This window comes from Hirundo rustica, chromosome 5, assembly GCF_015227805.2.
Source record: "Hirundo rustica isolate bHirRus1 chromosome 5, bHirRus1.pri.v3, whole genome shotgun sequence".
Lineage (NCBI taxonomy): Eukaryota > Metazoa > Chordata > Aves > Passeriformes > Hirundinidae > Hirundo > Hirundo rustica.
In genome coordinates, this window is record NC_053454.1 from 56066465 (window position 1) to 56093225 (window position 26761).

Genomic DNA, 26761 nt, shown 5'->3' on the forward strand with positions numbered 1-26761 from the left:
GCACATCAAAACACATCTTCAGGCACAGCCGGGTCTTCAAGCCGAGCTCAGCAGAAACAAAGAGAGCTTACAGCAAAATATAAGTAAAATATTTAATATTTCTGGCCAAAGCATTGTCCTGCAGTCACACTGGGCTGGTATTTTTCTGTTAAAGCGGGATTTTCACATGCAAGAACTTGCCACAGTCTCCTTTCAGGTGCATGTCAGCTTCCCATTTCTTTTCCCCCTCTATCAGCTTGGCCAGGAAGCCCAAAGTAATCAAATCCCTTGGTGCCCTTCCATTTGACAGCCTCCTCTTCCCCTGGCATTCAGGAATGCTGAGGGGGGAGGTATTTCGAGCTGCACCAAAAGCGTAGCTGGAAATGCCAAGCGAAACACCGCTGTAATTCTGATGCGTGATGCACAAAGCCCTTCGCTTGTTGGGAGATGTTTCAAAATTAAACACAGCGGCCAGGCTAACTCATAACTGTTTATTGTAAATCACTCAAGAGTTTACACATCATTTATGGCAAAATAACACTTTTAAAACACCTGCTGGATGAAAGACAGAATAAAGACAACTCTTTTATATTATATGGCATCATTTGAAAAACAAGAAACAGAACAAAAAAGAAACCATTTTATTTTTTTCCCCCACTTTTGCATCTTTCCTGAAAATATCTGGGCCTGAGTCTCAGTTATCTTGAGATCCCTGCCTTGCCCAAGGTGTGGGGCTGTGTGGCTGGGAATCAGGCACTCCCTCTCCGAGGGGCAAGGCAGTGACCTTCTGTATAAATGAAAATCATGCCCTCTATCTTCAAAAGTGCTCCAGTGCTGACAGTACAAAGCCTCTCTCCTGCACTGGCTAACATCTAACACAAAGGGCTATATGTCCCATTAAATCCACATGCATTTTTTTTTTTTAGATTTTTTTCCTTTTTTTTTTTTTTCTTTTTTTCTTTTTTTTTTTTTTTTTTTGGTTAAGCAAGGCAACTGTTAAAATTCAGAAGCTACATAAGTGTCTTTATATTTTGCTCAGAAACCAATGGATGTTGCATGCAGCTGAAATATTAGTACAGGCTCTGACTTAGATAAAGGTCGGTTCTCTAAGACCCACTAGTCAAAGGCAGAAAAAGAAATTAAGAGGCCTCTTGTGCAAAAGGAGCTAAAATATGCATGCATCAATGGCCATGACTGATTAGAATATGACTTAGGTCTCCAAACAGTGTAACCAAAGCTTTATTTGGCTTAAGACGTGGTTGAGCTCTATACATTTACAATTACAATGTATATGTGACAACAAAGGAACCATCTCAATATAGCATCAGTTGGTATTTTGGCCTGTATAGAGACTAACCTTCAACACAAAAGCCTGCTCAGCAATAAAGAGTTTTCATATTTAGCAAAGACAGCAGTGCACTGGGCTGGCTAACAGGGCTAACAAAAAGAAGAAAGCAGGTTTCCAAACTAACATCTAACTGAACTGAGGGTGATTTTTCCCCTTGTACACACTGTTTTTCGTCAGTGGTGTTACTGTCCTTTCCATGAGCATGCAGCTGACACAGCACACTGGGCCCTGCCCCATCCCCCCGAAAGATGCGCCTCAAAACCTTACTGGATTAGCAGTAGGAACCACAACCTCCCCTAACTGCGCTTGGAAAGGACAGTTAGTTCCTTCAACCTGCCAACATTTACCACGAACAAGCAAAACACAACAAATCTCAGACATGAACTACAGTGACTAAAATCAAATCTCTCTCCCGCTTATCTGCAATATTAAATAATACGTAACATTTTCACACTTAATAGTCTTAAGTTTGGACAAAAGACAGCTAATAAGGAAAGGAAGGAAAAAAAGAAGGAAAAAAAAAAAGGAAAAAAAAAAAAAAAAAAGAGCTGTGGCTGAATCAGTTCCTGGGGAAGTAATTCAGCCCAACCGATCTGAAACAAAAGCGTCATTTTACCCGGAGGTGAACCCACCACAGGCGCGGGGCTGCGCGCACGCCCAGCCGGCCACGCGGACGGCAGCGCCGGCACAGCCCGGCGGCGCGGCTCCTCAGGCGCTGCCATCTCCAGTCCTCTCCTTGCGAGCCTGGATCATCTCCTTCGGAGCCTGCTTGCGGTCAGTGACCAACCCCAGCCAAAACATGAAGTCAATGAACCAGGTGGTGGGGTTGAACTTCAGGCCCAGCTCGCTGGCTGAGTAGTCGAACGGGAAGGTGTGGTGGTAGTTGTGGAAACCCTCACCTGAAAAACAGACAGGGGGTTTAAAGACCGCGTGGTTGGCGCTTTTGTCAACACGGGAACACGCTCGGGCAGGACACTCCAACACCCATTTCCCAAGTCTTGCATCTAGTGGAGGTTCTGTTTCACCCCAGACCTCTGGGGCAGACCCAAACCAGTCCATTTCAGTGCTCTGGGCTTTCCTCCCCAGTAGGAAGGGGCACATCCCACGCCTAATACCCAGGGAAGAAAAACCAGAAGTGCTTCAAGAGGGGAGGCACTCAGCTGAGTCAGAAGTGGGGTCACTCACTTCTGCCGCACTATATCTGCTGAGCAGAGCTTGCTGCTGCGGGCTAACACCTCCCTTCCCAGAGACCACATGCTGTTATTTCAGTGTGGGCACCATCAGTAGAAAACAAGGGCGCCTTCCTCCAGGATGCACAAGCTCCAGCCTCCTCCAAGCAGTGCCCAGCTGCAGGCACCGAGTCCCAGCCAGGGCGAAAGAGGACGGGACGCCACCCTGAGCCGGCAGAGCGGTGCCCGGGGCGGCTGCAGCGCTCACCGATGGCTCCCAGGGTGACCAGGGTGTTCTGCCTGGGGTTGATGTTCTTGTCGTAGGGGCGGTTGCCGTACATGTGGGCGGCGCTGTTGACCAGCCAGGTGACGTTCAGGGAGATGGTGTACCGCAGGATGGAGGCCAGGAAGTAGGCGTTCCACAGGCTCTCGCCCCACAGGTACCACGGCACGACGGTGGGGATCACGAAGCACATCAGCACAACGGAGCTCTTGTAGTACCTGTTACAGGGCGAGAAGGGAAAGGGGAGTGCAAAGTAAGACCCGTCCCCCTGCGACAGGTTTAAAAGAGACCCCTGCTTTTGTGGAGCTTTCTGGAAGGGATGGGGAAAAACAGAGTTTGGATTTCTTAAGCAGTTATTAAAAGTTTGCATTCTCTGAAAGTCTTCCGGATAGGAAGAACCGTCATTCTTATTTGACAAAAACAAACAAACAGCTTTCGATTAAAACCCACGGAGGACTGGCAAAATGTTAATATTAGCAGTATTTTTGAAAGGAAAGAAGTTTTCATTAACACAGTTCTCATCTGTAACACGTGAGCTAGTTTTGATCATCTGCATCAAATAAATCAACCTCTTGCCTCGCAAATTCTTTGCTTGGTGCATTTTGCTGTTGTTTGGAGGTTGTGCCTCACATCCTGGGCTCCAGAAGGAGATCTGCAGCTCTACAGCAACACCAGCCATGGTGAAGAGGGCATTCCTCAGCTCTCTCATAGAACTCAATCCTTACTTACCTGAGCTAAGGCCCTCCAAGCGGATAAGTTCCCTTTCTTTGCTCCACCAAAGATAAATAATTTCCCACTCATATGACTGACTTCTCATAAGGTTTGCAAACCTCATCAGTTCAAGGCCAGGATTTAAGTAGAGCTGGAGGAGAAAAATACTTTCCAGTCCAGAAAACTCCTTCAAAGTTCAAAGCCTCTACCACTCTGCGGAAATAGAATGAAATATGAAAACAGCCTATCAGGCACCAATTAAAACCATCCTGTGAGATGGAAGAAGCCCAGTCTTTGATGAAGACATGAAATATCCCATCTGAACAAGCATCAGAGTACATTGTCTCCCTCTGACTGAAACATCCACCTTGGAGTGAGGAACCTCCTTACCTGGAGTGTAGGGGAATCAATGCCTCGACACATTCCTGGGGAACACCAGCCTGCTTTCACCACACAAAAACTTTGTCATGGAGACACTTCACCTGTGAGCTCCTCTCTCACATCCCTTGCAGGATTATTGCTCCCTCATTCAAGGGAGGGTGGGTTTTGCTCTCAGTCATGCCTGGAGCAGTACTGTGATTTCAGCTGAAGTGACATGGTTTTAAACTGACTGAGTGGCGCCTCGTCAACAACCCTGCAGCACCCCTAAATTCAGCAAAACTAACAATTTGGGCTTAAAACATGACAAGAAGGATTTGTTATGATTCTTAGTGATCTGGCCAGCTAGTTTTTCCATGCTGTCAAAAAACAAAACAAAACAACCAGCACTGCAACTTTGTAGAAAGGAGAAACCCAAATTCTGGGCAAGGGACAAAGTCCTAAATCCAAATCCAGAGCAAAGCCATTTGTTAAGACAACTTTCCTGCAGAAAACACACTTCTTCATTATACAACCTTTGCAGCATGACCAAAGCAGTAGAGCCTGCTTCTCGTGGGATGCTCTTGTCTTGGAAAAGGTAATAACCAAGAGGAGCTGCAGCAAACTGCAAGGGAGCTGTTGCAAAAAGGCACTGCCAACTGAGGAACCCGCAGAAGCAACCATACGTGGAGGGAAATGCTCCTCACTCCTGGAAGATTTCTATTACAAGGGTAGGTTTTTTGCATTAGAGAAATCCGTGCACTAGCAGAAAATAACCCTAATTTTTAGACATAACTGACCAGTCCCCTCACTCAGAAAATACACAGAAACAGCCTTAAGCAGTTTTCCAAAGTGTCCAGATGAAATGCTTGCGAGCAGAAAGCCTTCTTGTGCCTAAAACACACGTACTCACGTAGAGCATAAAGGAAGTTACTCAATTCCCAGCTCTCACAAAGCGTGTAGCAAACTGAGCCAGGACTGCGCTAATTCCCAAGGGAGATAATTAATCCTGTACAGAATGGCAGTCTTGGGAGAGGTGGCACTTGGCCTGCACTGGCCCAGGGGTGCCAAAGATGACTGTGCAGAGTGAAATGTGCACTTCTGTGTTAAAGGCAATTAGCGATTGCAGAGTTTGCTCCTGTGGTCAAAGAAGAAGGCCAAGATCCGCACAGCTGTTTTTCATAACCAGCTCTGGCTTTTTGGGAAAGCAGAGGCACGAGGACAGGGCTCAGCGCTTGTGCCACAGAGCCTGCCAGGACAGTCACCAAGTGTCACAGCCACATGGGAACAGTGGGGGCCAGAGGAAAGGCATCCCGGCACCCGCAGCCAAGGTGGCAGGGCAAGGAAAGGGAAAGACGAAAACGAGGAACGGGCCACAGCCAGACCACCGGGCAGGAGCATCTCCCCACGCCCACCTCGCGCTCGCACTTACTTCCTTTGGAACCTGACGACGGGGTCTTCCAGCAGGTCAGTGAAATCCAGTTTCCTGCCCTTCTCGATGACGTCGCGGTGCTTGCGCACGAAGAGCCAGCCGATGTGGGAGAAGAAGAAGCCCCGGCGGGCGTTGTGCGGGTCCGCGTCCGTCTCCGAGTACTTGTGGTGCACGCGGTGGTCCCGGCTCCACTCGTAGATGTCGTTCTGCACAAAAAATACGGCGGGGTGAGAGGAGGGGGGCCAGGCACTGCGACCTCCAGTCCTCCCACACGTAGTAACAGCAGCGAGCCCCTCTCTGACGCTCCTCAAAAGAGGCTGTGGACTAAAAGCCCCAGCTTTGCAGCCAGCCAGCCCATCACACCGCTCCTGTCAGCCCCCACACGGCATGGGACCTGATCTGGGAACAGGTGGCACAGACTGGACAAGTCTCAGGGCTGGAAATGGCTGTTAGAGCCTCATGGGAGTTACCATCATCAGTCTGCCCTGGGTGTCTGAGGATGGGCTGCAGGGACCGGGTACATACATGTTTACATTGTTATTTTAAGACTGTGCTATGGGGAGCCTTGTACATTTATTTTCAGGGGACTACTGCACAGAGGCTCTCAGTTCTGGCGTCCTCTTTCTCAGCTGGTTGCAGCTGGTGCCCTCCAGGCACAAACGCGGCGCTGAAAATGGGACAGAGCTTGTGGATCACTACAACTACTGTAGTGAACAACACAACACTGAAATGCCTTATGGCTGTAGATGGAATCATGTGGACTGCAGGGAGGAAGGGATGGACCACAATTTCACACTTGGATCCATAAAGAGAGACTTTCTGAGTTCCCTCAGCCAAAGGGATTTCAGCCTCCCAGTTTGTTCTGCAGGATGCCCTGGCTGGATGCACTGGACTACATCGGTGGCTTTTGCAGTGGTGCTGAGCTATCAGTGCAGAGCATTGTAAGCACATTCAGCACTTACAAACCTCAGGCCACACACTCATCTAGGAATTGAACTGCTCAACACCAGCCCCAAAACATGGAAATGTCAGTTAATGCCCAGATCCACAGGAGCGTGAACTTCAATCTGAGAGTTCTTAGCAGAGGTTGCCGTTTCCATCTCTGCACAGTCAGGAAGGTACCCAAACAAAAATACCCAAGGAAGGAAAGGCTTGGGTTACTTTTAGGAACAGCACCCACAACCACCAGCCACAACAGCTTTGCTCCCAGTAGAACTAAGCAATTTGCAGCATCTCTGAAGTGAGAACAGGACATCACCCATCTGGGCACTGAGTATGCCAGAGGACACAGCAAGCACAGGATAATCAAACTGTGTGCACCTACACTTTGTGGGGCAAAACCCTGTGCTGAAAGTGTTGCAGAAATCATTGCTCTTTCCTTCAGCTATCCATGTTTGAGAGAAAGCACTGAGGGGACTCTGGGAACAACAGCAAAGAGCAACTAAAGAATCCAGCTCAAATGGCTCCATGTCTGATTTCAGCTTTGCAAAAATGCTCTCTGCCCGCAAGGGCACACCAGGCGCAGGTGAGGAACAAGAGCTCCCGAAAGATCTCAGCTCCACTGCATTCAGTTATGCTCAGCCCTTTACTGTTGTCATGCAGTGAACACAGTGATGCTGGGAGTGGGCTGGGGGTGAGGGGGACGTTTTTCTGCAGCACTGACACATCTAAGCCACTGAGAGGAGGCAGCAGAGATCAGCCCCTTGCCAGTGCTCCAGTGTGTTGCACCGTAATTATCTCACTGCATGAGAAAACAAAGTAAACTGCAAAAAAGCAAAGGAGGTCACCCAAGTCCTCAGTGAGAACAAGGGGAGACCTCTACCTGCCTACAGAGAAATCAAAACTAATGAAAACCTATGAATCAAAACTAATGAAACTGTTTCAAGTGGCTTCAGTGGGAATATCTATATGACTGGAAAATGTCAACATTAAGTAACTTAGAAATAAAACAGGGTTATGCAAAAAAGTACACTTAGGAAAGTCTTCTTTCTTAACCAAAAATAATTTTTCAAGTGAGACTATTGATCAGTTTGTCACAAGAGCACTTGATAAAGTAGTTTGTGGGACAGCAGATAATCAGGAAGAGCACTGATACTGTGAGAAATTAATTTGGCTTTTCATGCCACAGCAAATGCCTGCAGAGTTGGCAAAAAAAACAACGATTCCCCAGATGAAAGGGTTAGGAAGCTGTGAAACAACTGAATGGCATCTAATTAAAAACCACAAAGGCTAAGAGGAAATAAAGGCCTGAGGCCAGAACTATTGACAATAAACACACCAAGAACTGGAGCACAGCATGTGTAAATACGCTCTGAACGAATTATTAGCAGCCATTTTTCAAGAGCACACGACTTTTGATCAAGTTTCGGGAAAACACAGGCGTGAAATCCCTGAAAGCAGAGAGCAACAGCAGCGTGCTGTGACAGCGATGCAGCCATGAGGTTTCATTAGCAGGTCCCTTAACAAACCTGCAGACTGAAAGGTGCCAATAGCCTGGGCTGTAGTGTGACAGTCTCCGTGTGCTGACACAGTTTTCCACACCACTCTTCCTCTCCTGCTGTGCACCCAGCACAAACACAGATTGTGCCACAGAGACGACACCAGCACAGCCCAGCCGAGGTGCTGGAACTTAAAATGCTAGAAGATCAGTAAGCCAGGAATTACCTGTGTCTGAAACAGACAAGTGACAGCAAGAAGCACAGTCTTTCAAAATTATGAGAGCTTCATTCTAGACGGAGAGAAGAAACACAGCTCGGCTTGCCCCGATCGTGAAGAAATCCACAGGGCAACAGTGGCTGCATCTGATGCTACTCCAGAGGAGGTACAGCATGTCACAGCCCAGGCAGCATCAAGCTAAAATACTACAGCAGTTTCCTTCCCCTGCCCTTCAAGAATTCTGAATGTTTCCTCCTCATTTAGCATCCAGGGTTGCTGTATGCATCTCCGATGCTACCTCTTCCCCCCAGAGCCAGCGTGAAAGAGATGGACCTGAAAGCTCGTCACTCACTGTCTGCTTGTGGCGGTGGAAACGGCCTTTACAGGCAATGGATGTCAAGGTAATTAGAAGCAGGCTTCAGATTTAGAGTGGGGAATTTGGCCTTTCATCTTATTTCTGATATGAAGGGCACAAAGGTGGCTTGAAGCTACTTTGAAGTACTTCCCTGCCTCAGAATCCCACCGTGTCCTCAGACAAAAGCAGTGACGAGGCCAATGCAGCTGAGAGCAGAATCCATAGCAACAGGGGAGCGGAATGCAATGGAATCCCTGCGTGCAGGCTCACTGCAAACAGCTCCACACACTCATTTAAATTACTTGTGAAAGATAAGATCGGCTGTGTAACAGGGAGACAGTACCAGGGGCTCCTCAAAACTCAAAACAGTTGTTTAACACACTGAGCAAAGGGCTTGTAAAGCTCTGCAAGGAACCAAGCAGCAGATGGAAAACGGTTCAGAATAAAGAAAGGTTATAGCCAAAATGGACACAGTTCCATTCTCAAGCAGAAGCATTGTGCCCTTTCTAATGTGTAGAGGGGCTAACTAATTAATTCTTTCCACCTCAAAAAAGAAAAAAACCAAAGATGATAAATGAGCAGTACAGAGGCGGATAAAGGGACTCTCTTCATTCCCTGCCAAGGCAAATGAACAAAAAGTCCACCAACAAGACTGAAAGGAAAAAGATGAAAACTCAGGGCACAACACATACGTGGTACTCGATGCCACAAGGGGTGATGGCAGCCAAACTCAGTAAGTTTAATTTTAGTACAGGTAAGTTTAATTTTCGTGCAGGTTCCTATCTCTATCCTTACCAGCCAGAGGAGGAACCAAATTCACACTGAGAAGATCCTGGTTCAGGACTAACTCCTACAACCAGCTGGGTGTTACACAAGTGTTTCTGTGGTCTAGGACTGCCTACCAGCAAGCACAGAGCTAGTAACACACTTCTTCACAAACGTGTTTGAATTTGGCTGGCAAAAAACGCTGCATAAAACAGAGATAAATTAGGATTGTGAAAGGATGCCTGCTCTCCCTTCTGGGCACAAAGTCTCCAACAGACTCTTGGTTACACAAACACATTTGCATCGAGCTGGCCCTTACAGAAGTCTCTGTGTTGTCCTGTGAAGTGCGAGGCCTGCCCTGTGCCACAGATCAGTTACTGGGGTGCTGAGCCCCTGATTTGGTCACGCTCAGCTTGGTCCCTCTGTAATTAAAGCTCCTGGACTGCCTAGTGCACGTTGTCACGTGGGTGGTGAGAGGGGCTCTGCATCCCCTGAGCCAGCAGAATGTGTCTTTCCGACAGCTTTTTTTCTTTCTTTCTTTTGCTGTCTCCAAGCTGAGGGGATCCCTGCACAGCAGAGAGAGCTGCCTGGAGGCCAAGACTCCAAACAAGCAACACAAGCTCACCTGGAAAGCCATGGAGTTAGCTGCAGCCAGAAAGATCCTCAGAGGCAGCTTGGCTTTGTAGGAACGGTGGCTCCACAGGCGATGCGCGCCGGCCGTCACGCCCAGAGCCGTCATCAGGAAACAGAAATACGCTGAAAGACACAAAAACAAAACACAGGCTTTGCCACGGGGCCAGCTGACATTACTTGTGCTCCCTTTGGTGTAAAGATGCTCCCTGCCCTGCCTGCCTGCCTGCAGGGTCACCCAGGAGACGAGGCTGGACAGAGGTTCTCAGCCCACCTCTGCCTCACAGGCTCTTTGCCTAAAGAGGACAGGCTTATTTTGTAAGTGTAAAATTAAAATGAGCGCAGATTCAAACAGTAAAGAATATTACAGGGCAACTTCAAATCAATCTACACCATCTGCAGCAACGTGTTGTTTAGCCAGGGCTCCCTGCCACCCTACACACGCAGACGTGTTTTGGTTAAAACAGCCTGTTTTGAGTTACCGGAACAAACAGGGAAAACGAGATCCCCAAAAAGGGGGTTTGTACTGGTGTCTGCACAAGAGTCTGTCCACTGGGGAGCCCTGCTGGACGGGCAGTGGCTTGACAGGAACTCACAGTCTGCTCTTCCCAGTACGTAACGTAAAACATTTGTTTGTGCAAAAAGAAAACAAATGTATGCGTAGGTGTGTGTCTGCCGTGTCCCTCTATAACTCCCAGCTCACAGTGCTTGAAATTGCAGCATCTGAGAGAAAATAGAATGGAAGGGTATTTGGGAAAATAACAGCAACCATATTTCACGTTGATTGCCACCCCTGCAGACTGAAGAAGCAAATGGACTTTTTCCACTCTGCTGGTGGATCCATCAAAAACCGATTTACCCAAACTGCTTGCCGTTGTGCCCATGGCCAAAATCCCTGTCATCTCCTGTACAGCGAACCAAAGCCTTTCTCACAAGGTGCAGCAGACAGCTGAAGCCAGAATGGTCCCAATAAAGATGATGTCTCTCTAAAACCTGCTTTGGGTGCCACCATTGAAGAGACAATTCTGGTTTTCAGCAGGCTGAGTGGTCATGGTACTCCCAGAGAAGGCTCATCTGTGCAGTTATGCCCCGTGCACTGAAGTCTATCATGAAATTAAAATTTCTGCTTCTTACCGGAAGAGAGGTACAGAAATGAACTAAAATCATGAATTCTCTCTGCACAGAGAGAAGTACAGATTTTGCTGAATCTACAGATTACTCTCAGATCAGTAAAAATGCTGACACCACAATTCCTCACACTCCAGTCCCCACTGCAGAGGTGCAGTTCCTGCATATGCCTTGTTAGGGCAAGGATTTGGATGTCTATGAAATTAGGGAGAACCTATCCTGCCATTTGCTGTGTGTGATGCTGGGCTGTGCAGAAGCATCACTAAATAAAGCCTTCCAAATCACTCAAATGACTGTAATTGTGGGAACAGATCTCTGACACACAGAATACTGACATTATCCAGCCAATATAAAAATATTAAGGTTAGAGTCCTGAATCATTACAAGAACATGTTTTCTGTGGGCTTTATGACTGGTTAACCTCCCGCTAGTCATGGGCTGGGATCCCCCATCTTAGCAGTCTCTTTGATTCCTTAAAGCACAAGGGGGCTTTTCTCCCACTTCAAGCAACAAATCTTTTAATTGACCAAGTGCTCCTCAAGGGCACCCATCCATCTTAATCATGAATGATTGCTCAAAACGAGAATGAAAGATAAATGGGTAAAGTGAGAGAGATGTGATGTTAGGGTTGATTGATTTCACTTCCCTGCTCTGTCCAGCGTTAAGAAGGAGGCTGTGTGGTAGGTAACAGTCCATATGGAATATCTGCACCAAACACAGGCAGGGACAACCCTCCCTGACCCTTTCCAGCTCCCCAGGGACTTGCCAGCCCCAGCCCACTCCTGCAGTGCTCAAGTGATCGAGGAAACAGCTGGGGCTTGTACCCACGCACCATGCCTATTTTTTGGCTTTGCAGAGGAGGAATCATAAGAGCAGGAGTCTTCCTAATATAAATCCCGAGGGTTGAAACATCCCCAGAAACAAACAAACAAAATTACTCAGGAGGTTCAGTGTCAGAGCAGAAGCAAATCCTATCAGACAAATGCACTGCTTGGTGATAGCAAGTTTTGTGATTCTTACAGCAATTAAGGTACCCGAAAATAATATCTGACCACTTATTCCCAATGCATAAATAGCCAGGATGACAAATATTTGCCGTGTAAGGAATAGCTCTCCAGCTCTCCTTTGCAGAATAAATTAGGATCTCAAACCAAAAATCGGACTACCAACCATTTGATTATATATTAATCGTGCACAGCTACAGTACTGTAGAGAAGAAAGCCACTGCTTGCTTACCTGTCCCAGTTTTGGGGATAGGAGTCTGTGTAGGGGGTGAACATGTCAATGAAACACTGAAGGATTGCAATGTGGAGCAAAGCAGACAGTCAATAGCAATTCCTCCCTCTCCTGAAAACACCCTCTTAGAAATGTAGCTCAACAGGTTTCCTAAGTAATAAAGAGTAAATAATACTTATTGCAGAAAAAAGGGGGGAAAAACAAAGCCACAAGAAAAGTGCCAATTAACAACCTGGAATTCAAACAATTAATGTTATATTTCTTATTAATTAATGGGATAGCTAATGTACAAAGAAGAAATCGGTAAAATGGCCGGATGTGTCCTCTGCATGTTCTGCTAAGGTCTGACAGGAGCATTTCCAACCAGCTCACTCAGTAGAGAACAGCATAAGCAAAATGATTCAGAACTGGAGCAGAGGGAGAACCACTTAAAAGAGGGAACAAAGAGGAAGAGGGGGAAGAGAAAACAGCAGGTAAAGCTGTGCAAAAGGACAGAAGAGAGACCCAGTGCACGGGGACAGGGAGAGGATGCAAGAGAGACAAGACACAGGAGGTTAAAGTGATGTGCAGGCAGGGAGCTGGCGGGTTGCTAGGCTTCCAATACACTGTGCCTGTGCACAGATGCTATTTATGGGAACATGCCAGAATCAATAGGCAGAAGATTTTTATTCAACATTCTTATTAATGACCTGAAACAAAGGCAAACAGCATACTAATTACAGCAGTGGATGATGCTATATTTGGAGCAGCAGTGAGAGAGCTGGGAAAACACGGAAGGATCCATGCAGAAACGGGGAAAGAAAGGCTCAAAGTAAAGACAAAGCAAAGTAACGTAGTTTGGGGAGCAGTAATTGGAGACAGGGATCTGTGATGAGGATGAGAAGCTTGGGGAAGCAGGAGCCTGAAAGGAGGATCACCAACAGTTCATAAAATATTCCCAGTGGGCCCTATGATAAGGCAGGAAGACATCAGTGTGATTTCGAACAGCAGGCACAGAGGTATCATCTCTCTGTCAGACAGAAGCAATGAAAACTATACCAGGAAAATAATTAAAAAATGGATGGGAAATCAACAGTGTCAAACATTTGAGCCATCTTTTTCAGAACAACTCATTATGCCAATAGCTGGATTTCCAGAAAAGCTTTACTAAGGCCAGTGCTGAACTCTTCTGAAAATCTCAGTATCCAGGGAACTGGCTTCTTATGAAGATACGGGGAGATGTTGCCACGGTCTGTATCTACTTCACAGGCAAATCTCAACCTCTGATCTTAGTGGTCGCTTAAATTGGAGCAGATCTCACCCCCCAAAAATTTCAATTCTGTTTCATGCTAAATATCAAAATTGGAACTCCTTCTGTTTCTGAAACCGGTGACCACATTAGAAAGATATGTATTTATTCTTTGTGAACCCAGCATATTACAGATTGATTTGACTTTTATCTCATTATTAAAAAACCCCGAATCAACCAAAAGAAGAGGCTCAACAAACACTGGGCTCGCTCTGCATATCTGAACAGACAATTCTGGCTCCTGAAAGCGAGGGGATGGCTGGACATCCTTGTTCAGCACAGATGACAAGGAGACACTGTGAGATAGCAGCTATCCATGCGTTACCAATGTCAAACATAAGCAAGTTAGATGGAGCAAATCACAATTATCTCAGAGGGACGATACATCAGAGAGGAAAACGGGAGCAGCGAAACAAAACCAACCGCGCGTTCACAGTAGCGCTACTGTCAACACACAAACCATGTTGAAAACACAGCACAGTGTCACACAGCTGTTCCCATGGGGTGGCAGCACAGGGAGCCTGCCCCCAGCTCACACCCAGTGGCCACATCCCTGTGGCACGGACAGGAGGGGCAGCAGAGCCGGGAGAGGGGAAGGGAATCAGCCCTCGCCGGTCTCACTGCACCTCTCTCCCATGTGGCTCCCAGTCCCTTCTCAGGGACTTGAACACTGCATTCAACCACAGCAAGGTGACCACTCTGAACCTGGCACATGCCTGGAGAGCCATCACCCTCACAGTTTGCTCTGTGTGAATTATTCCAAGCACAGATCCCGCCACAACATACTTTGGGACTGGGCAACTTCTGTGAACCTTCGAGCTTTTTTGCACGCTACAGCATGTAAGAAACCTTTTTTCTGGTCCTGGAGCAGACTTGGTTTTAAGTCAAGTGATGACACATCTTAGATCAGCCAGGATTGGGGTGAATTACATCAGCAAGACAGCAAGCAGGGCAGAAACTCCCAGTCTGTCCAGCACCAACAATGGGGAAAAGCGTGGGGGAAAGTGCTCACCCCTTCAAACGAGACAGATGGCAAGCCTTGTGGGACCAGAGCACTGCCTCCCCTGGCCCCATACTTTCTTCTGACAGGGGTAAGGGGAGCTGCTATGCAGAGGAGACTGAATGAAAGCAGAATTAAAAAATAAATTTAAAAAAAAATACAACACAGGCCAGCTATTGTTGCACTAGCACTGCCTGCACACTTCAAGTGGCGTGGACTTCAAGATGTGACATTTTGCACAGAGAGTTTGTGGAAAGTAATTACCAAGGTAAGTAATTACTGGTGACTGTCCCAGAGCTGTTAGCATCACACCTGACCAGGAGGGTGACAGACCTTGGGTCAGGATAGCCACCAAGGGTCAGGGCCTTGGTTTTACGTCTTGTTCTGAGGACAGCAGCCAGCAGAGGAGTGCCAACCCAACTCCTGCCAACCCCCTGCCAGCTCACAACCAACCCACAGCATTATTCTGTACGTGCTCAGGGAGCTGCTCCTTCAGTGCTATTTTGGAAAAACCTTAGCTCTTCTACTGCCACCTTTTTGGGGACAGCTTCAGAAGCACACAGGACACTGTTCTGATGGAGGCCCCGCTGCTGGGTCATGACATTCCCAACATTGTTTAGCCTGCAGGGTCTGACACATTCCCAGGCCAAGCCTGAAGAGGTTTAGGTTCAGAAAAGGCTTATACATTTTTACAAACACACACCGTGTCTCCAGCAGCTCAAGGATCAGCAGGCAAGATCCCATGGATACAGGAGGGAGTAATTTCCTCAGATGTGAATTCTAATCACACTAATGGCAAAGAAAGCACATCTTTTGCCTGGGGAATTAAAATTAACAAATGCAAGGGCTGTGCTTCACCTGTAGACATCTGTTACCTCTTCAACAAGAGGGCAGCTGGAGACATCTGACCTTAAAATGCTGCTCATGATGAAGATATCTCGTGACATGACACCGTTTGGAGGAAATTCTCACTCCACAGTAGCCAGCAAAGTCTCAAGCAAGCTGCTGAGAAATTTTCATCTTAGCACAGGCCATTTTTTCTCCTCTGTATATAAAAGGATTCCACAACTTGATTCATTTGTATTAAAAAAAAAAAAAAAAAAAAAAAAAAATTGAGGATTAAAAATTACAGGAATGGACATGAAACTTTTGTCTGCTTCCACACCAGCATCCTGTGCTTATTCAATCAGATAAAAATTGCTTGTTAGGGAATTTTACTAACCAAATGAGTCAACTCCAAAGTTTTCCATTATGCTGCAAGAGCTGCATGAGACACACAAACAGCAAGTTGCTCAAGCACAAGCATGCAAAGCTGACTGACTGCCATAAATATGTAACACTCCTGTAACTTCCAGTGGTGGTTTTTTCCTTTCTAAAAATTAAATTACATCTGCATATCCTGTATCTGCCTTCTCCTCCTCACTTGTGGGGTTTTGCTGTTATTCAGTGGCAGATTTAGGACTAATACGAGCAAACCAGGGAAAGAACTTCCAGTGGTGCCAAGTGGTGCCAAACTTCATTCCCACTGAAATTCGGGGCAGCACTGCCAATCATTTCAGTAGCTGCACCATGCCTGGTCTCTTCTGAACTCCTAAGAGTTCCTCCACTTCACTACACACATAGACAGAGGTAGAAGATTCTCTTCTGATTCAACATCAGGGCTCAGACCAGAAATGCAGCCAATAATTTTGTAGTGCCTCATATGCTCTTTTATGGTTTCACAAGATAATGTTGAGTTTGGAGGATGCATTTTCTTAAAATGCCATGTCTGCCCTCAGAATGGAAAGTTTTCCTACCCCAAATCAGGCCAGCAGTCTTCCCAAACACCTCAGTTAAAAATGCTGGTTGATGTCACACGCTGCACCAGTGGGAGGGCCAGGGTCAACATGCAGCATTCTTAGATGTAGATTAGATACCAAGGCCCCAGTACACATCTCTACTGCTAAACTCCAGGGAAACCCTGGAGCTCTCTTCCTCCACAGCAAAGAGACACCAGGGAGCAGTTACATATCGTTTAACTTGCAGCATCCTACTAAAAAAGCCTTACTTTCTGACCTGGAACTACATTTATTAAGGAGGAAGAAATTTTCACCCTAGCCCCTAAATTGCTGCCAAGAATCGCTGTTGAACGAGCGCTCTGGCCCTGGGGTCTCTGGGAAGGAAACACTGCCCTGCTAGCCAACCCTCTGCTCACTGAGCCCTGCTAACTATCAAAGGCTGGCATCAAAAGCTCCTTGGGCTGGATTCAAGCGAGCAAATGGGAATTAAAAAGCACTGGCATGCGGCAGCACCAATTCCCTGGGCTGCTCCCCATACAGGTCATGCCAGCTCTCACGGGGAGCCGTGCTTTCCTGCGGAGACCAAACATGTGAAATCTCAGGCCAGAAAGTTTCATCTAAAATTAGATCTTCACATCCTCTGAGCTACTCTAAATTGAGCCAAGAGAGACAGAGATAAGAGGAAGCACATCAAAGGCAAAGGGGAAGCGGAGTTTCAGAGCTGCAGAGAAGATGATTTCGGATGATGCCCTGCTCCTGCCCCTCTGTACCGTGGTGGAGCTCCACGAGAAGTTATTTATCACATCCCCTTGGCCCTGCCATCACCAGCTCATGAAATCCAGGCTGCCTCTGCCTGGATGCACATGCCTGCGCATGCATTTTCAGGAACGTTCCCCAGAGCCAGCACTTTTGGCTGAGTATACAAAAGACTTTATTCCAGCTGGAATAGCAGAAAAGTTCATATTGACAACTGCAGCCAGTGTGACATAAATAAAGCCAACAGAGCAATGGAAATCGTGGCTGACAGGAATTATTCCAGCCAATGCTAGAACTCCCCTCGGAAGGAAATACAGATTCCCCGAACTCACCAGCAGCTGAAGATTGCCTTAAGATGTCGAACAGCTTACATATATTTTTAGATCAAAAGAGAAGGCTGGAAGATGCTTTGGCTTCTCTGAAATTTTTTGATGCTCATGTGTAGCCTGTCTCAGCTCAGCTGGGTCCTGCATCTCCACAAAACCACGGGCAGATTTCACTTCTCGCCCAGTGACCTCCCTGCTGTCCTCAATCCGCACGCTGACTCGGGCTCTGGTGGGTTTTAAATGCTCTATAAATGCCAAGACAGAACAAATGCCAATTTTACCTCTTTTTTTTTTTAGGGACAGAGTAAAGAAATAGCAGCGTTAAGCCATCAGCACAGCAGACCAGAGCCTTGTGTTCAGCAGGCAGCTCTGCCCTGAGGAAGAAGGTTTAGTTATTGTTTAGCATCCCTGTCCAAAAAGGGACAAAGCCAAGGCTTACCCTGTTCAGAACCAGGTACATGACAGGGGAATGCCCTGCTCTGACCCACTGCCCTCCCCATGACCACGGAAGCAGAGATCTGACAGGTTTGACTTTTCAGGACTTCACAGTCCAGACGATGTTTCTGTATCACTGCACCTTGCCTAGATGCTCTGTGTCTGCTCCACTTGTATGCTATCAGCTGCTACACCTTTTCCTCCCTCCCCCTTCCAAAACCAAACAGAGCTCAGAGCAGAACCTGTTGCAAAAAATGGCCTCTTCCAACTTTCTCTCCTGGCAGTTTTGGGCTGCAAGTGCTAAACCTCATTAAAATTAGAAGGCACAAGGCCCCTGCACGCAGCAGGCCAGTCAGCCAGAGCTGTCAGGCTGGAGGAAGGTGCCAGGGCAGAGGAGGAAACCTTGTGTGTGGGCAGGCTGATGCTCCCCGGGGGCACTCACCAGCTGACGCCTCCCCACACTCCCCCAATGGCTCCTGACTGTGTCCCTCCAGCACAAACAGCCCTGCCCCAGCCCAGCTCTGCTCCTCCAGTGAGCCCTAGCGCTCAGAACATCATCTGAGACACCACTGTCCAAAAATGCCTCGAGAAAGATCCTCCAGAAATCCCCATCCCCTGCTGCTGAGGCCCCTGCACAAGAGGGATGGCAGGCACACAATTCCCCATGCCAGCATCACAAACAGCCTTCCCCTCTGTTTCACATCAGCTTTGCTTTACTTAGCACAGTAATTGTTAATGTTTCACTCTCCAGTGGTGCAGCACATCTTATTGTTAGCCTACATGGTAAAAATAAAATCTGATTACAAGAAATTGCTTGGCTTCAATTATAGCATCAGTGTTAGTTACAAGTGCAACTGTGACTGCAGGGAGGGTAGGTGCTGTGGCAGACATAAGGAACCACACTAAATTCAATGCAGTAAGTCTCCTGAGACTTCTCCTGCAGAGAAGTCCATCCTGACTCATCCATCGAAACTCCTCAGAGCCTTTATTCTGCCATCCCCACCCGCACATGTAACCAAAGATAAAAAGCTAGAGCCAGAAATTCCTGATGACTGCCCAGAGCTGCCTGCACCAGCTCAGGGACTGGTGGACCATGGCTAAAGAAGGCACTTTATGCTTTTGTGGCCTTTGGCTGGGCTTTTGTGTGTTTGCCACAGCCAGCTCTGGGGGTGCCAGCAAACCTTCCCTCCACGGGGACACCTCTCCCAAGCCCACGATGTCAGGGGGCAGCCCAAATGCCAACAACCCTGCCAAATTCCAACAGGGATTTCTACCTTTGCTGGATCAGGCTGTCATCTCTGTCCTCATCACACAGATCAAAGGGAAAAGGTGCTTGAGGCTCTTGTGGAGTGGCTGGAGCATGGGTCAGAGCAGCCCGGCAGTGCTTTGTGCTGGAACATCCCGATGTCAAGCACGCACAGCTCTACTGGTCACTCATCCATTCCCACTGCAGGAACTCTTCAGGAGTGCCTTGAACCCACTCCTGAGAGCAACAGGACCAAAGGACCATCACACACATCCAGGGCTCAGCACACACGCGGAATTTTTTCCCCATTCCTTTGCCGTGCTGGCAGTGACCACGTGATGTGCGGCACACAGGACAGAGGGAGAAAAGACAGGAGCACCACCAATGCACTGGGGATGAAATCAGGACAAGGAACACAAACACAGCAGAACATTGTGACAGACAAGACCTTAAGGAGCCACCTCCAGCAACAGCTAAAACAAGAGAGGAGTGAACACTGGGGAAGGGAAAACATCCAACAGGCAAGAGTGTCCTCAACAGGACATCACCTCAGAGCAGGATTCTGGAACAGACACAGGAGCACTGGTGTGACTGGATCCATCCATACCTATTCCACGAACGGGCTGCCCAGGGAGGTGGTGGAGTCTCCATCATTTCAAAGATGTGGATTTCAAAGATGTACAGCTGTGGTGCCTAGGGACATGGTTTAGTGGTGGACCCGGCAGCGTAGGCTAATGGTTGGTTTTGACGATCTTGGAGGTCTTTTCTAACCCAAGTGATTCTGTGATGCTGTTCTATCTGAGCATTATGTGAGGGTATGTTCCCAGTTTTACCAGGGACACGGAGCTCAGACCGTTCCCAGACGTGTTACAGCCACCCCCAGATCTGGGGCTCGTGCCATTTTTAACGCTGCTTTAGAAAAGACTTTGTTCTTGTCAGAGATGATGGGAGTGCAGCTCTTGATGCCAGGAGGGAAGGAACAAGACAGGAACTTGGCTGTTTAGAGTGACTATGCTTTCAAATGGGCCAGGGGAGGAAAAGCCAGTCCAAAACTTCTCTGGAGACAAGCAAGGCTACTCCCCTGTGCAGATGAGCATCTCAGAGAAGCAATTAACATTTGGATGCTCCACCTCTTCTACACTCATCATCTAGTGGACCAGCTGCTGTCTCAAACTGCTGAAAGCATGGTGGGCAGCTGGGGGCTGATGGACAAGGCCAGCCTCCTGTATTCCACAGAAACCTCCCAGAGCTGCTCCCTGCTCATGGCAGGGACTGTTCTGGGAGCCAGCAAACAGGAGATCACCCCAGGGAGTAAGGTGAGGAAAGGTCCTTCTGATCAATAAGCCCTTTCCATGAAGTATCCAAGATAAATGCATTTGTTCCCTATTTCTGACCCAAAACCTCACCTCAGAAATCACCTGAGCATAACCACTGTCCAGAGCAGCAGCAGGAGCGACAGAGAAGTTTCCATCAAGTGTCTCCATTTCACTGGGTGTGAAACAGAGACAATATTTCCACCCTCCTTCATTCAGAGGTACCAAGAGGAACTTCCCTGGAGCTAGGATTTTTTTTTTTATTTACAGGTGTCTGCGCAGAGTTTCCAAAGCTGTAAACGGTTTGGGACTAAAACCAGTTAATAACCAGAAAGCCAGCAGGTGGCACTCAAGAATATCCAAGGCTCTGGAAACATGCAGGACCAGTAAAACTTGCATCTGCAGTGCACAACAGCAACCCGAGCCTCATTACATAGGCGTGCTGCCTATCAGCAGCCTGAGAGAGAGGCGATAACCCAAAGTGCCAGGAGGACCACACTTGCTTTCATCTCTTTTACTGAAGAGAGCCAGGCATCCCAGGCAGCACCCCGACTGGGAGCAGCTTGCACCTCAGCAGGGTGCAGCTGGGCAGCACCGCTGCTCCGTCTGTGTTCCCAGACAGCCAGCGCTGGTGCATGGGGGAAAGCTGGGGATAAGCGTGGCACAGGGCCCAGCGTGGCTGAACATGAACAATCTGGGGCTCTCAGGAGCACTAAAACATCTCCTAAACGCTGCTAAAACAACAGCAACCAGCCTCCCTTCCCACATGAGCATCATTAGGGCAAGGCCATCCTCCTTCCCAGCCCTTCCCAGGCTCTGGCAAGGCACGGCAGCGTGTGACATCCACTCCTCCCTCGGGCAGCTCTGATTTGGGATTTCTGTGTGGCCACGCTTGCACAAGTGTTTAAAGTTGTTTCAGCAGCCCGAAATGAAAGGCTTTAAAGTGGGTAAACAGCTTAATCTCTTTTGTGGTGGCTCTGTTTCCTAAAATTAATTTGGCTACTTCAAGTGCTTCCTCAGGAGCCCTCTGCAAAGACTGAAAAGCACCTTTTTCCAAACGGAATCTGAGACAATCATGTGATCCCCCAGGTGGAGTCTTTAAGAAGTTATCATGAGCCCACCAAAAGAAAGTGTGAGCAGCTGTTAGCATCAAGCCCTGCAGTGAAACATGCTGGTACTTCCCTCTGTACCAGGATTTCAGAGTTTTTTAGTTTGCTTCCCTAAATCAAATGAGATAAACCTCGTTGGAGCTACCACAGGGCTGGAGCTACCCGGCTGGAGCAAGGAGGTTCCTGGTTAAGAAGCATCATTTAATGGCACGTTACTGTCGTGGGGAATGAGCCTTGCACAGTTTCCTCCCAAGGGACCTCTGGAAGGCGGTGCAGCACCTCCAGCCCAAAAGAGGACATCAGTGAGCCACAGCCCCAGCCGGCCACAAGCACCCCTTTGCACAAGTTCATTCCTGGAAGATCTGCACGCCTGGCCCAGCCAGTCCCATCAGCGGCGAGCTGCTCCCACCCTGCTTCAGTTCCTCCTGAGAGCCCGGAGAGAATGGCGATGCCTCCCCTTCAAACCTCCGCGGGGCTGAGCACCAGCGGGAAGGCAGCAGGGCATTCTCCGCTCACCCCTGCACCAAACCACAAGTCAGGCTGGCAAAGAGCGAGGCAGGAGAGCTCCCAGTGAGCCCGGGCTGGCAAAGAGCGAGGCAGGAGAGCTCCCAGTGAGCCCGGGCTGTCGCGACAGGGGACGTTCCCAATCCGCTGGGCCGGTCCCACAGGCGCAGCCCGGGGCTGCTCGATGCCTCGCACACACCGCCTGCTGCCTCTCGGGTCAAGGCAGCTCCCAGCTCATGGAAAATTCTGACACGAGTAATTTCATTGTTTTTGTTCAGCTTGGACTGAAACCAAATTCCACAGAGACACTGGGATGGCCCCGAAAGCCTGTGTTTTAACTAGCTTATCTGTACGTCCCTTGAAAGACGGCCCGATTCCCGGTTCTGCAGCAATTCGCAGCCCAGTTCTGCACCACCCAGAGTGCTGTTTGGGGCCCCGTGTGCAGCCCCAGCCCCAGCCCCACGCGGGGTGCGGGAGGCTGCAGCGCGGGCCCCGAGGTGCTGCTGCGGGAGACAAGGGGAGCGGAGGAGCACGGATAATCCTGAGCAAACAACCAGCTGAGCCCTCCTTGGCAGCGCTTTCCCACTGTCTATTATGTGCAGCTGGACAAATGTCGGTAGATTACCAATGGAAATGAGCCCTGCCGCGCGGGCAGCTTGGCTCCGACAGCGGTTTTCTATCTAGGTGGCACAGTGGCATTGCAATCGGCGCTGCATCAGCTGCCTCCGGGCGTGGGAAGGGAAGCAGGAAAGCAAGCCCTGCACAGAGGGAGGGTTTGTACCCGGCCTCCCCCAGGGCAGAACACGACGAGAGGTGGATGTCTTTGGGGGAGGAGAAGGTAAAAAAGCCAAGCAGGCAGCGGTGAGTCAGGGGAAGCGGTCGGCTTCCTGCCAGACGCCATGGAGGTCACGGGCAGCGCTGGCATCCCACTCCCAGCACACTTGTTCCTGCAGCTTATCCGTGGGGAACGCGGAGGGGAGCAATGCAAGGGCTCGCACAGGATCACTGGGAAGCTTCCTGAGTGCCAGGAAAACTTGGGAAGAGAAGGAAAACCACAGAGGGATGCATGGAAGGCTGCAGCTCCTCCATCCGCACCTTCAGCGTACACACATCCCTGCACTACCTGACACTACTCTCATGCCCACCATCCACGTTCGCCAGCGTGCCAGCCCTGCTCCCAAGGCTGGCTGGCAGCCAGCGCCCACAGAAAGGCAGTCTCACAGCTGATCTGCACAGGCAAGGAGCCGTGGAGAACCGGGGAGGGCGAGGAACACGTCTGATTGACGCTTATCCCTTCCAACACAACTTCACTGGTTGGCTCCTTGCACACAGGGTTTGTCAACTTAAGCAACAGCCACCCTTTTTTATCTACCCTAAGTCGCTCAGAGGGACCTCGGAAACAGGTCACCAGCGTGACAGCAAGCTAATTTATCTGACATATTCTGCAGGGGAGTGTGCATTTTGACATTGCTCAGCACCTCTGAGGGGAGCGGAGCTGGCAGCAGCCAGATGCCAGAGTGGCACGCAGCGCCCGGGACAGCTGGAGCCAGCACACTCACTTCCCTGCTGTGCAGCCCCTGCAAAAACCACCCACCAAACTCCTGTAAAAACTCTGTGGTCTGCTCTAGGGTGGCTGTTAAAAATAACGATGTCAAGAAATGAGAGGCTCTCGCTTTCAGAAGGAAAGGCATCAAGCTGCAAAGTCGTTGAGAACTGTTTTATTATTTAGCGTCTGTTTAATCTCCACCAGGAAAAAAATACCTCAGAGGATGGAGGGCTGAATTGGTAATTCAGTCCTTTGCCTCCAGCCTCAGGGACTTCTGTAACTGAGCACAGTGAAATCAGAGATGATTTCAAATTGTCCTCTTGGAAAGGCAAAACACAAAAAGAAAGCCCACCTGCCTGCACACAACAGGACCTAAAAGGGTTGAGAGCAGATCACAGGCTGTGCGTTCCAGCCGCACAGCTCCCACAGGCTCTCCTGGTCTCCCTGAGCACCAAGCCGTGGCCAAGAGAAACTATGAAATCAGCCTGAACACAACCAGGAACAGGGAGGCGAGAGGAGCAGTGCTTACAGAAGGAAACGATGCAAAACACGACCACCCCAGACCTCTTCTGGTCATGAGCAAGGCAGGTGAGAGATTGTGCAAACCAGTCAAGCGCAGGTGCCCTCCAGGGACCCAGAAACTGAGGATGGTAATTGACGGGAAGATTCATTTCCCAGCCGCAAGCAGCGATTGGTGGCGATTTCTGAGGCTTTAAGACAGACCGAATATCAAAAGCTGAACCTGTGAAAAAGGGATTTAGGACTTCTCCAAGCAGAAGGAATGAGCCTGACTTCTAAAGCGTTTAGCTGGGGCTTCTGAAGAGTCACCTCGACAGCAGTGACAGCAGCCTAACAACCCAAATTTTGTGCCTGTGAGTTCCTGCAGCAGAGACCCTTCTTTCCTCTGTGTAAAAGAATCCCAGGCTGTTATATTCTCCACTCACCTCGAAGCAGGTTATGTACCCAAGAAATCGCATCAGCTGTAAGCAGCACTCAAGTTTTTACCCTCTTGGCCACGGAGATTTCCATGAATCAATACACACTGCTGGATAGTGATGCTGGCATTCACCATCTATTTGGTCTCACAAACCCTGACAAGCCTCGCACAGTACTGCAGTGCTTCTATGTAGCATTTTCTCCCAGCATCATCCTTCTGTGGAGAAAGGAGGACCTCACCACAGTAGGATGGAAGAAAAGATGCTGTATCTCGTATTCCCTTCCCCAGACTGAATCCTTGGCTTTTCACGGCTAGCAGGATAGACGCTGCAAGCCATCTCCCCTCAGAAAGCACAGCCTGCCTTATCGCCTCTGGGCCAGCACCTTACAGCTCTTACTCGACTTTCACATCTTCCCTAAAGAAAATTTCTGTCACCTTCCTGGAGAAACGAACGACGAGCTGATTTACTGCTCCGAACCGGAGCAGAGAACCGCGGGTGTTCAGAAAGTAACGCGGCGAACCAGCAAAGGGACGACCAGCGCGTCCTTTACACCGAAACATCGCCGCTCCACTGGGCTTCTTTTCAAGCCGAAAACCGGATCAATGTAACCGGAGGGAGAACGCCTCCTGTTTCTACAGCAACCGAGGGCCCGGCGCGGCGCCGGCAATGGCATCCCGGGAGCGGCCGGGGGGGGCTCGGGAACAAAAGCCACCCCGCCAGTACACAGGGGACGGACAGGGGACGGACAGGGGACGGACAGGGGACGGACAGGGGACGGACAGGGGACGGACAGGGCAAACCGAGACGCGCCGCTGCCCGGGGTCCCGCCGCCGGCCGCCCCCGCCCCACCTGTAGCGCATCCCGGCACTCACCCCAGAGCAGGGTGAGGATGTGCGCCCGCGGCACCAGGCTGAGCGCGTAGACGGCGCCCAGGTGCAGCATCCCCATGAGCACCACGTTGCGCCAGACGATGGCCTGCCCTCCGCCCGCCGCGCCCGCCGCGCCCTCCGCGCCCGCCCTCGCCGCCGGCCGCCCTCCGGGCCGCGGCCATGTCGCCGGCCGGGCGCCGGGGAGAGGCGGCGGCGGCCCCCGCTCAGCGCGGCCCCGCAGCGGCTACGGGCGGCCGGGACGCGCCGCCGCCGCATCTGTTGCCGCCGCCGCCGCCTCCATGGAGCCGCCGCGCCGCCGGCTGCGCCCCGCACCGCGGCGGGGACGGGCGGGGGGCGGCCGCGGGCACCGCATAGCGACAGCCAATGGTGGCCCCGGGCCGCCCGCCCCGCCCCGGGCCCGGGCCCGGGCCCGGCCCCCGCTCCGGCTCCGGCTCCGCCCGCGGCCGCCTCCCGGCGCGCCCCCGCCGCAGCGCGGCCCCGCTCCCGGGCTCCCGGAGACAAAGCTTTCGGTGGCGTTCTGACATCAGAGTAAAGGGTGCCGCCGGCGCTAGGGAGGAGCAGGTGTTGGGGAGGTGGCGGGTCAAGTTTCCTGCCCGGGGCTGGCGAGGTGGGCGCTGAAAAGGAGCGCACGGGCGGGCGGCCGGCTCTCGGCAGCGCGCACCCCGAGGAAGAGCTGCCGCGCTTGTTGTTCGCTCCGTCGCACCGAGGGTGGACCGGCGGTGTTTCAGCGCTCGGGTGTGGTTTGGGGGGCCCCCCAGCCCCCCGTGCTGCCGCGATCTCCCGCTGCCAGCTCTGCGGGAGGGAAAGGATCCCAGGGCGCCGGGGATGCCGGGGTGGGCGCTGCCAGAGGCAAGTTCATCGGTGCCAGAAGGGTGGCCCGGAGGAGCGGCAGGAGGAAAGCAGCTCGCTGTGTCTAGCGAGGTGCTGCACCTGCCGCGGAGCAGGAACATCCTGCACAAGCGGCGTACGGAGCGGCAAAAATTCGGTGGTCCAGTATGTGATACTCAGCTTCCTGCCTGGACTCTGCAGTCCGATGTTGGGGGCAGGCAGGAGAGAAGACTCCATCCTTTTATGATTTTTCCGTGTCTCAGTGCCTGAGAGCGGGAAGAAGCTCCCGCTCTCAGGCGGGCACACCACGCAGAAGGAGCCTGCACAGCCCGAGCTCGCCTCTGCACACCAAGGATAGGATGGCCAGAGTGTTTAAGGCAGGAAAGTCAGGGTTCGAGGTGAATGCTACCAGGCAGCAAGGAAGTATGGAGACCCAGGGAGCACATCTCTCTGAAGAGGCAGGATGTAACTGTTCATCCTGACCTGGTTTTGCAGGCTGTCAAAGCATGACACGGGATAGATGTTAAGTCTTGTGTGCTCATGCAGATGGCTCTGAAGCTTCCCAGCTGCCTTCCACAGACATTCCTGCCACCCTGGCAAGAGGCAAACACAAATTGCTTTGCCAGATTTCCTGCTAATTCGAGTCCCTAACGAACACACGTGTGGAGGTTCCCTCTGTGAGCCTTTGAACACAATACTGTAAGTTTCACACCCCACATTTATCTCTAGCTCCCAGCAGTTTGCTTACAGAGTAGC

The 26761-nt window shown here is 50.2% G+C and overlaps 1 protein-coding gene across 1 annotated transcript; it reads right to left on the reverse strand.

Moving 5' to 3' along the window:
- Positions 1 to 451: 451 nt before the first annotated feature.
- SCD5 (stearoyl-CoA desaturase 5) lies at positions 452 to 25296 on the reverse strand. Its single transcript, XM_040065302.2, has 5 exons — positions 25160 to 25296; positions 9680 to 9810; positions 5280 to 5485; positions 2765 to 2997; positions 452 to 2226 (listed from the first exon to the last, which is right to left on the reverse strand). The coding sequence occupies exons 1-5, from the start codon at positions 25233 to 25235 to the stop codon at positions 2036 to 2038; spliced, it is 837 nt and encodes a 278-aa protein (XP_039921236.1). The 5' UTR covers positions 25236 to 25296; the 3' UTR covers positions 452 to 2035.
- Between the last annotated feature and the right edge of the window lie 1465 nt (positions 25297 to 26761).

Coding starts and splice junctions, on each gene's coding strand:
- SCD5 (XM_040065302.2), bottom strand. CDS start 25,235: ATGGGGATGCTGCACCTGGGCGCCGTCTACGCGCTCAGCCTGGTGCCG. Junction 9,811..25,159: donor CATCCTCACCCTGCTCTGGG/GTGAGTGCCGGG, acceptor TGTGTCTTTCAG/CGTATTTCTGTTTCCTGATG. Junction 2,998..5,279: donor GTCGTCAGGTTCCAAAGGAA/GTAAGTGCGAGC, acceptor GCCCTGTAACAG/GTACTACAAGAGCTCCGTTG.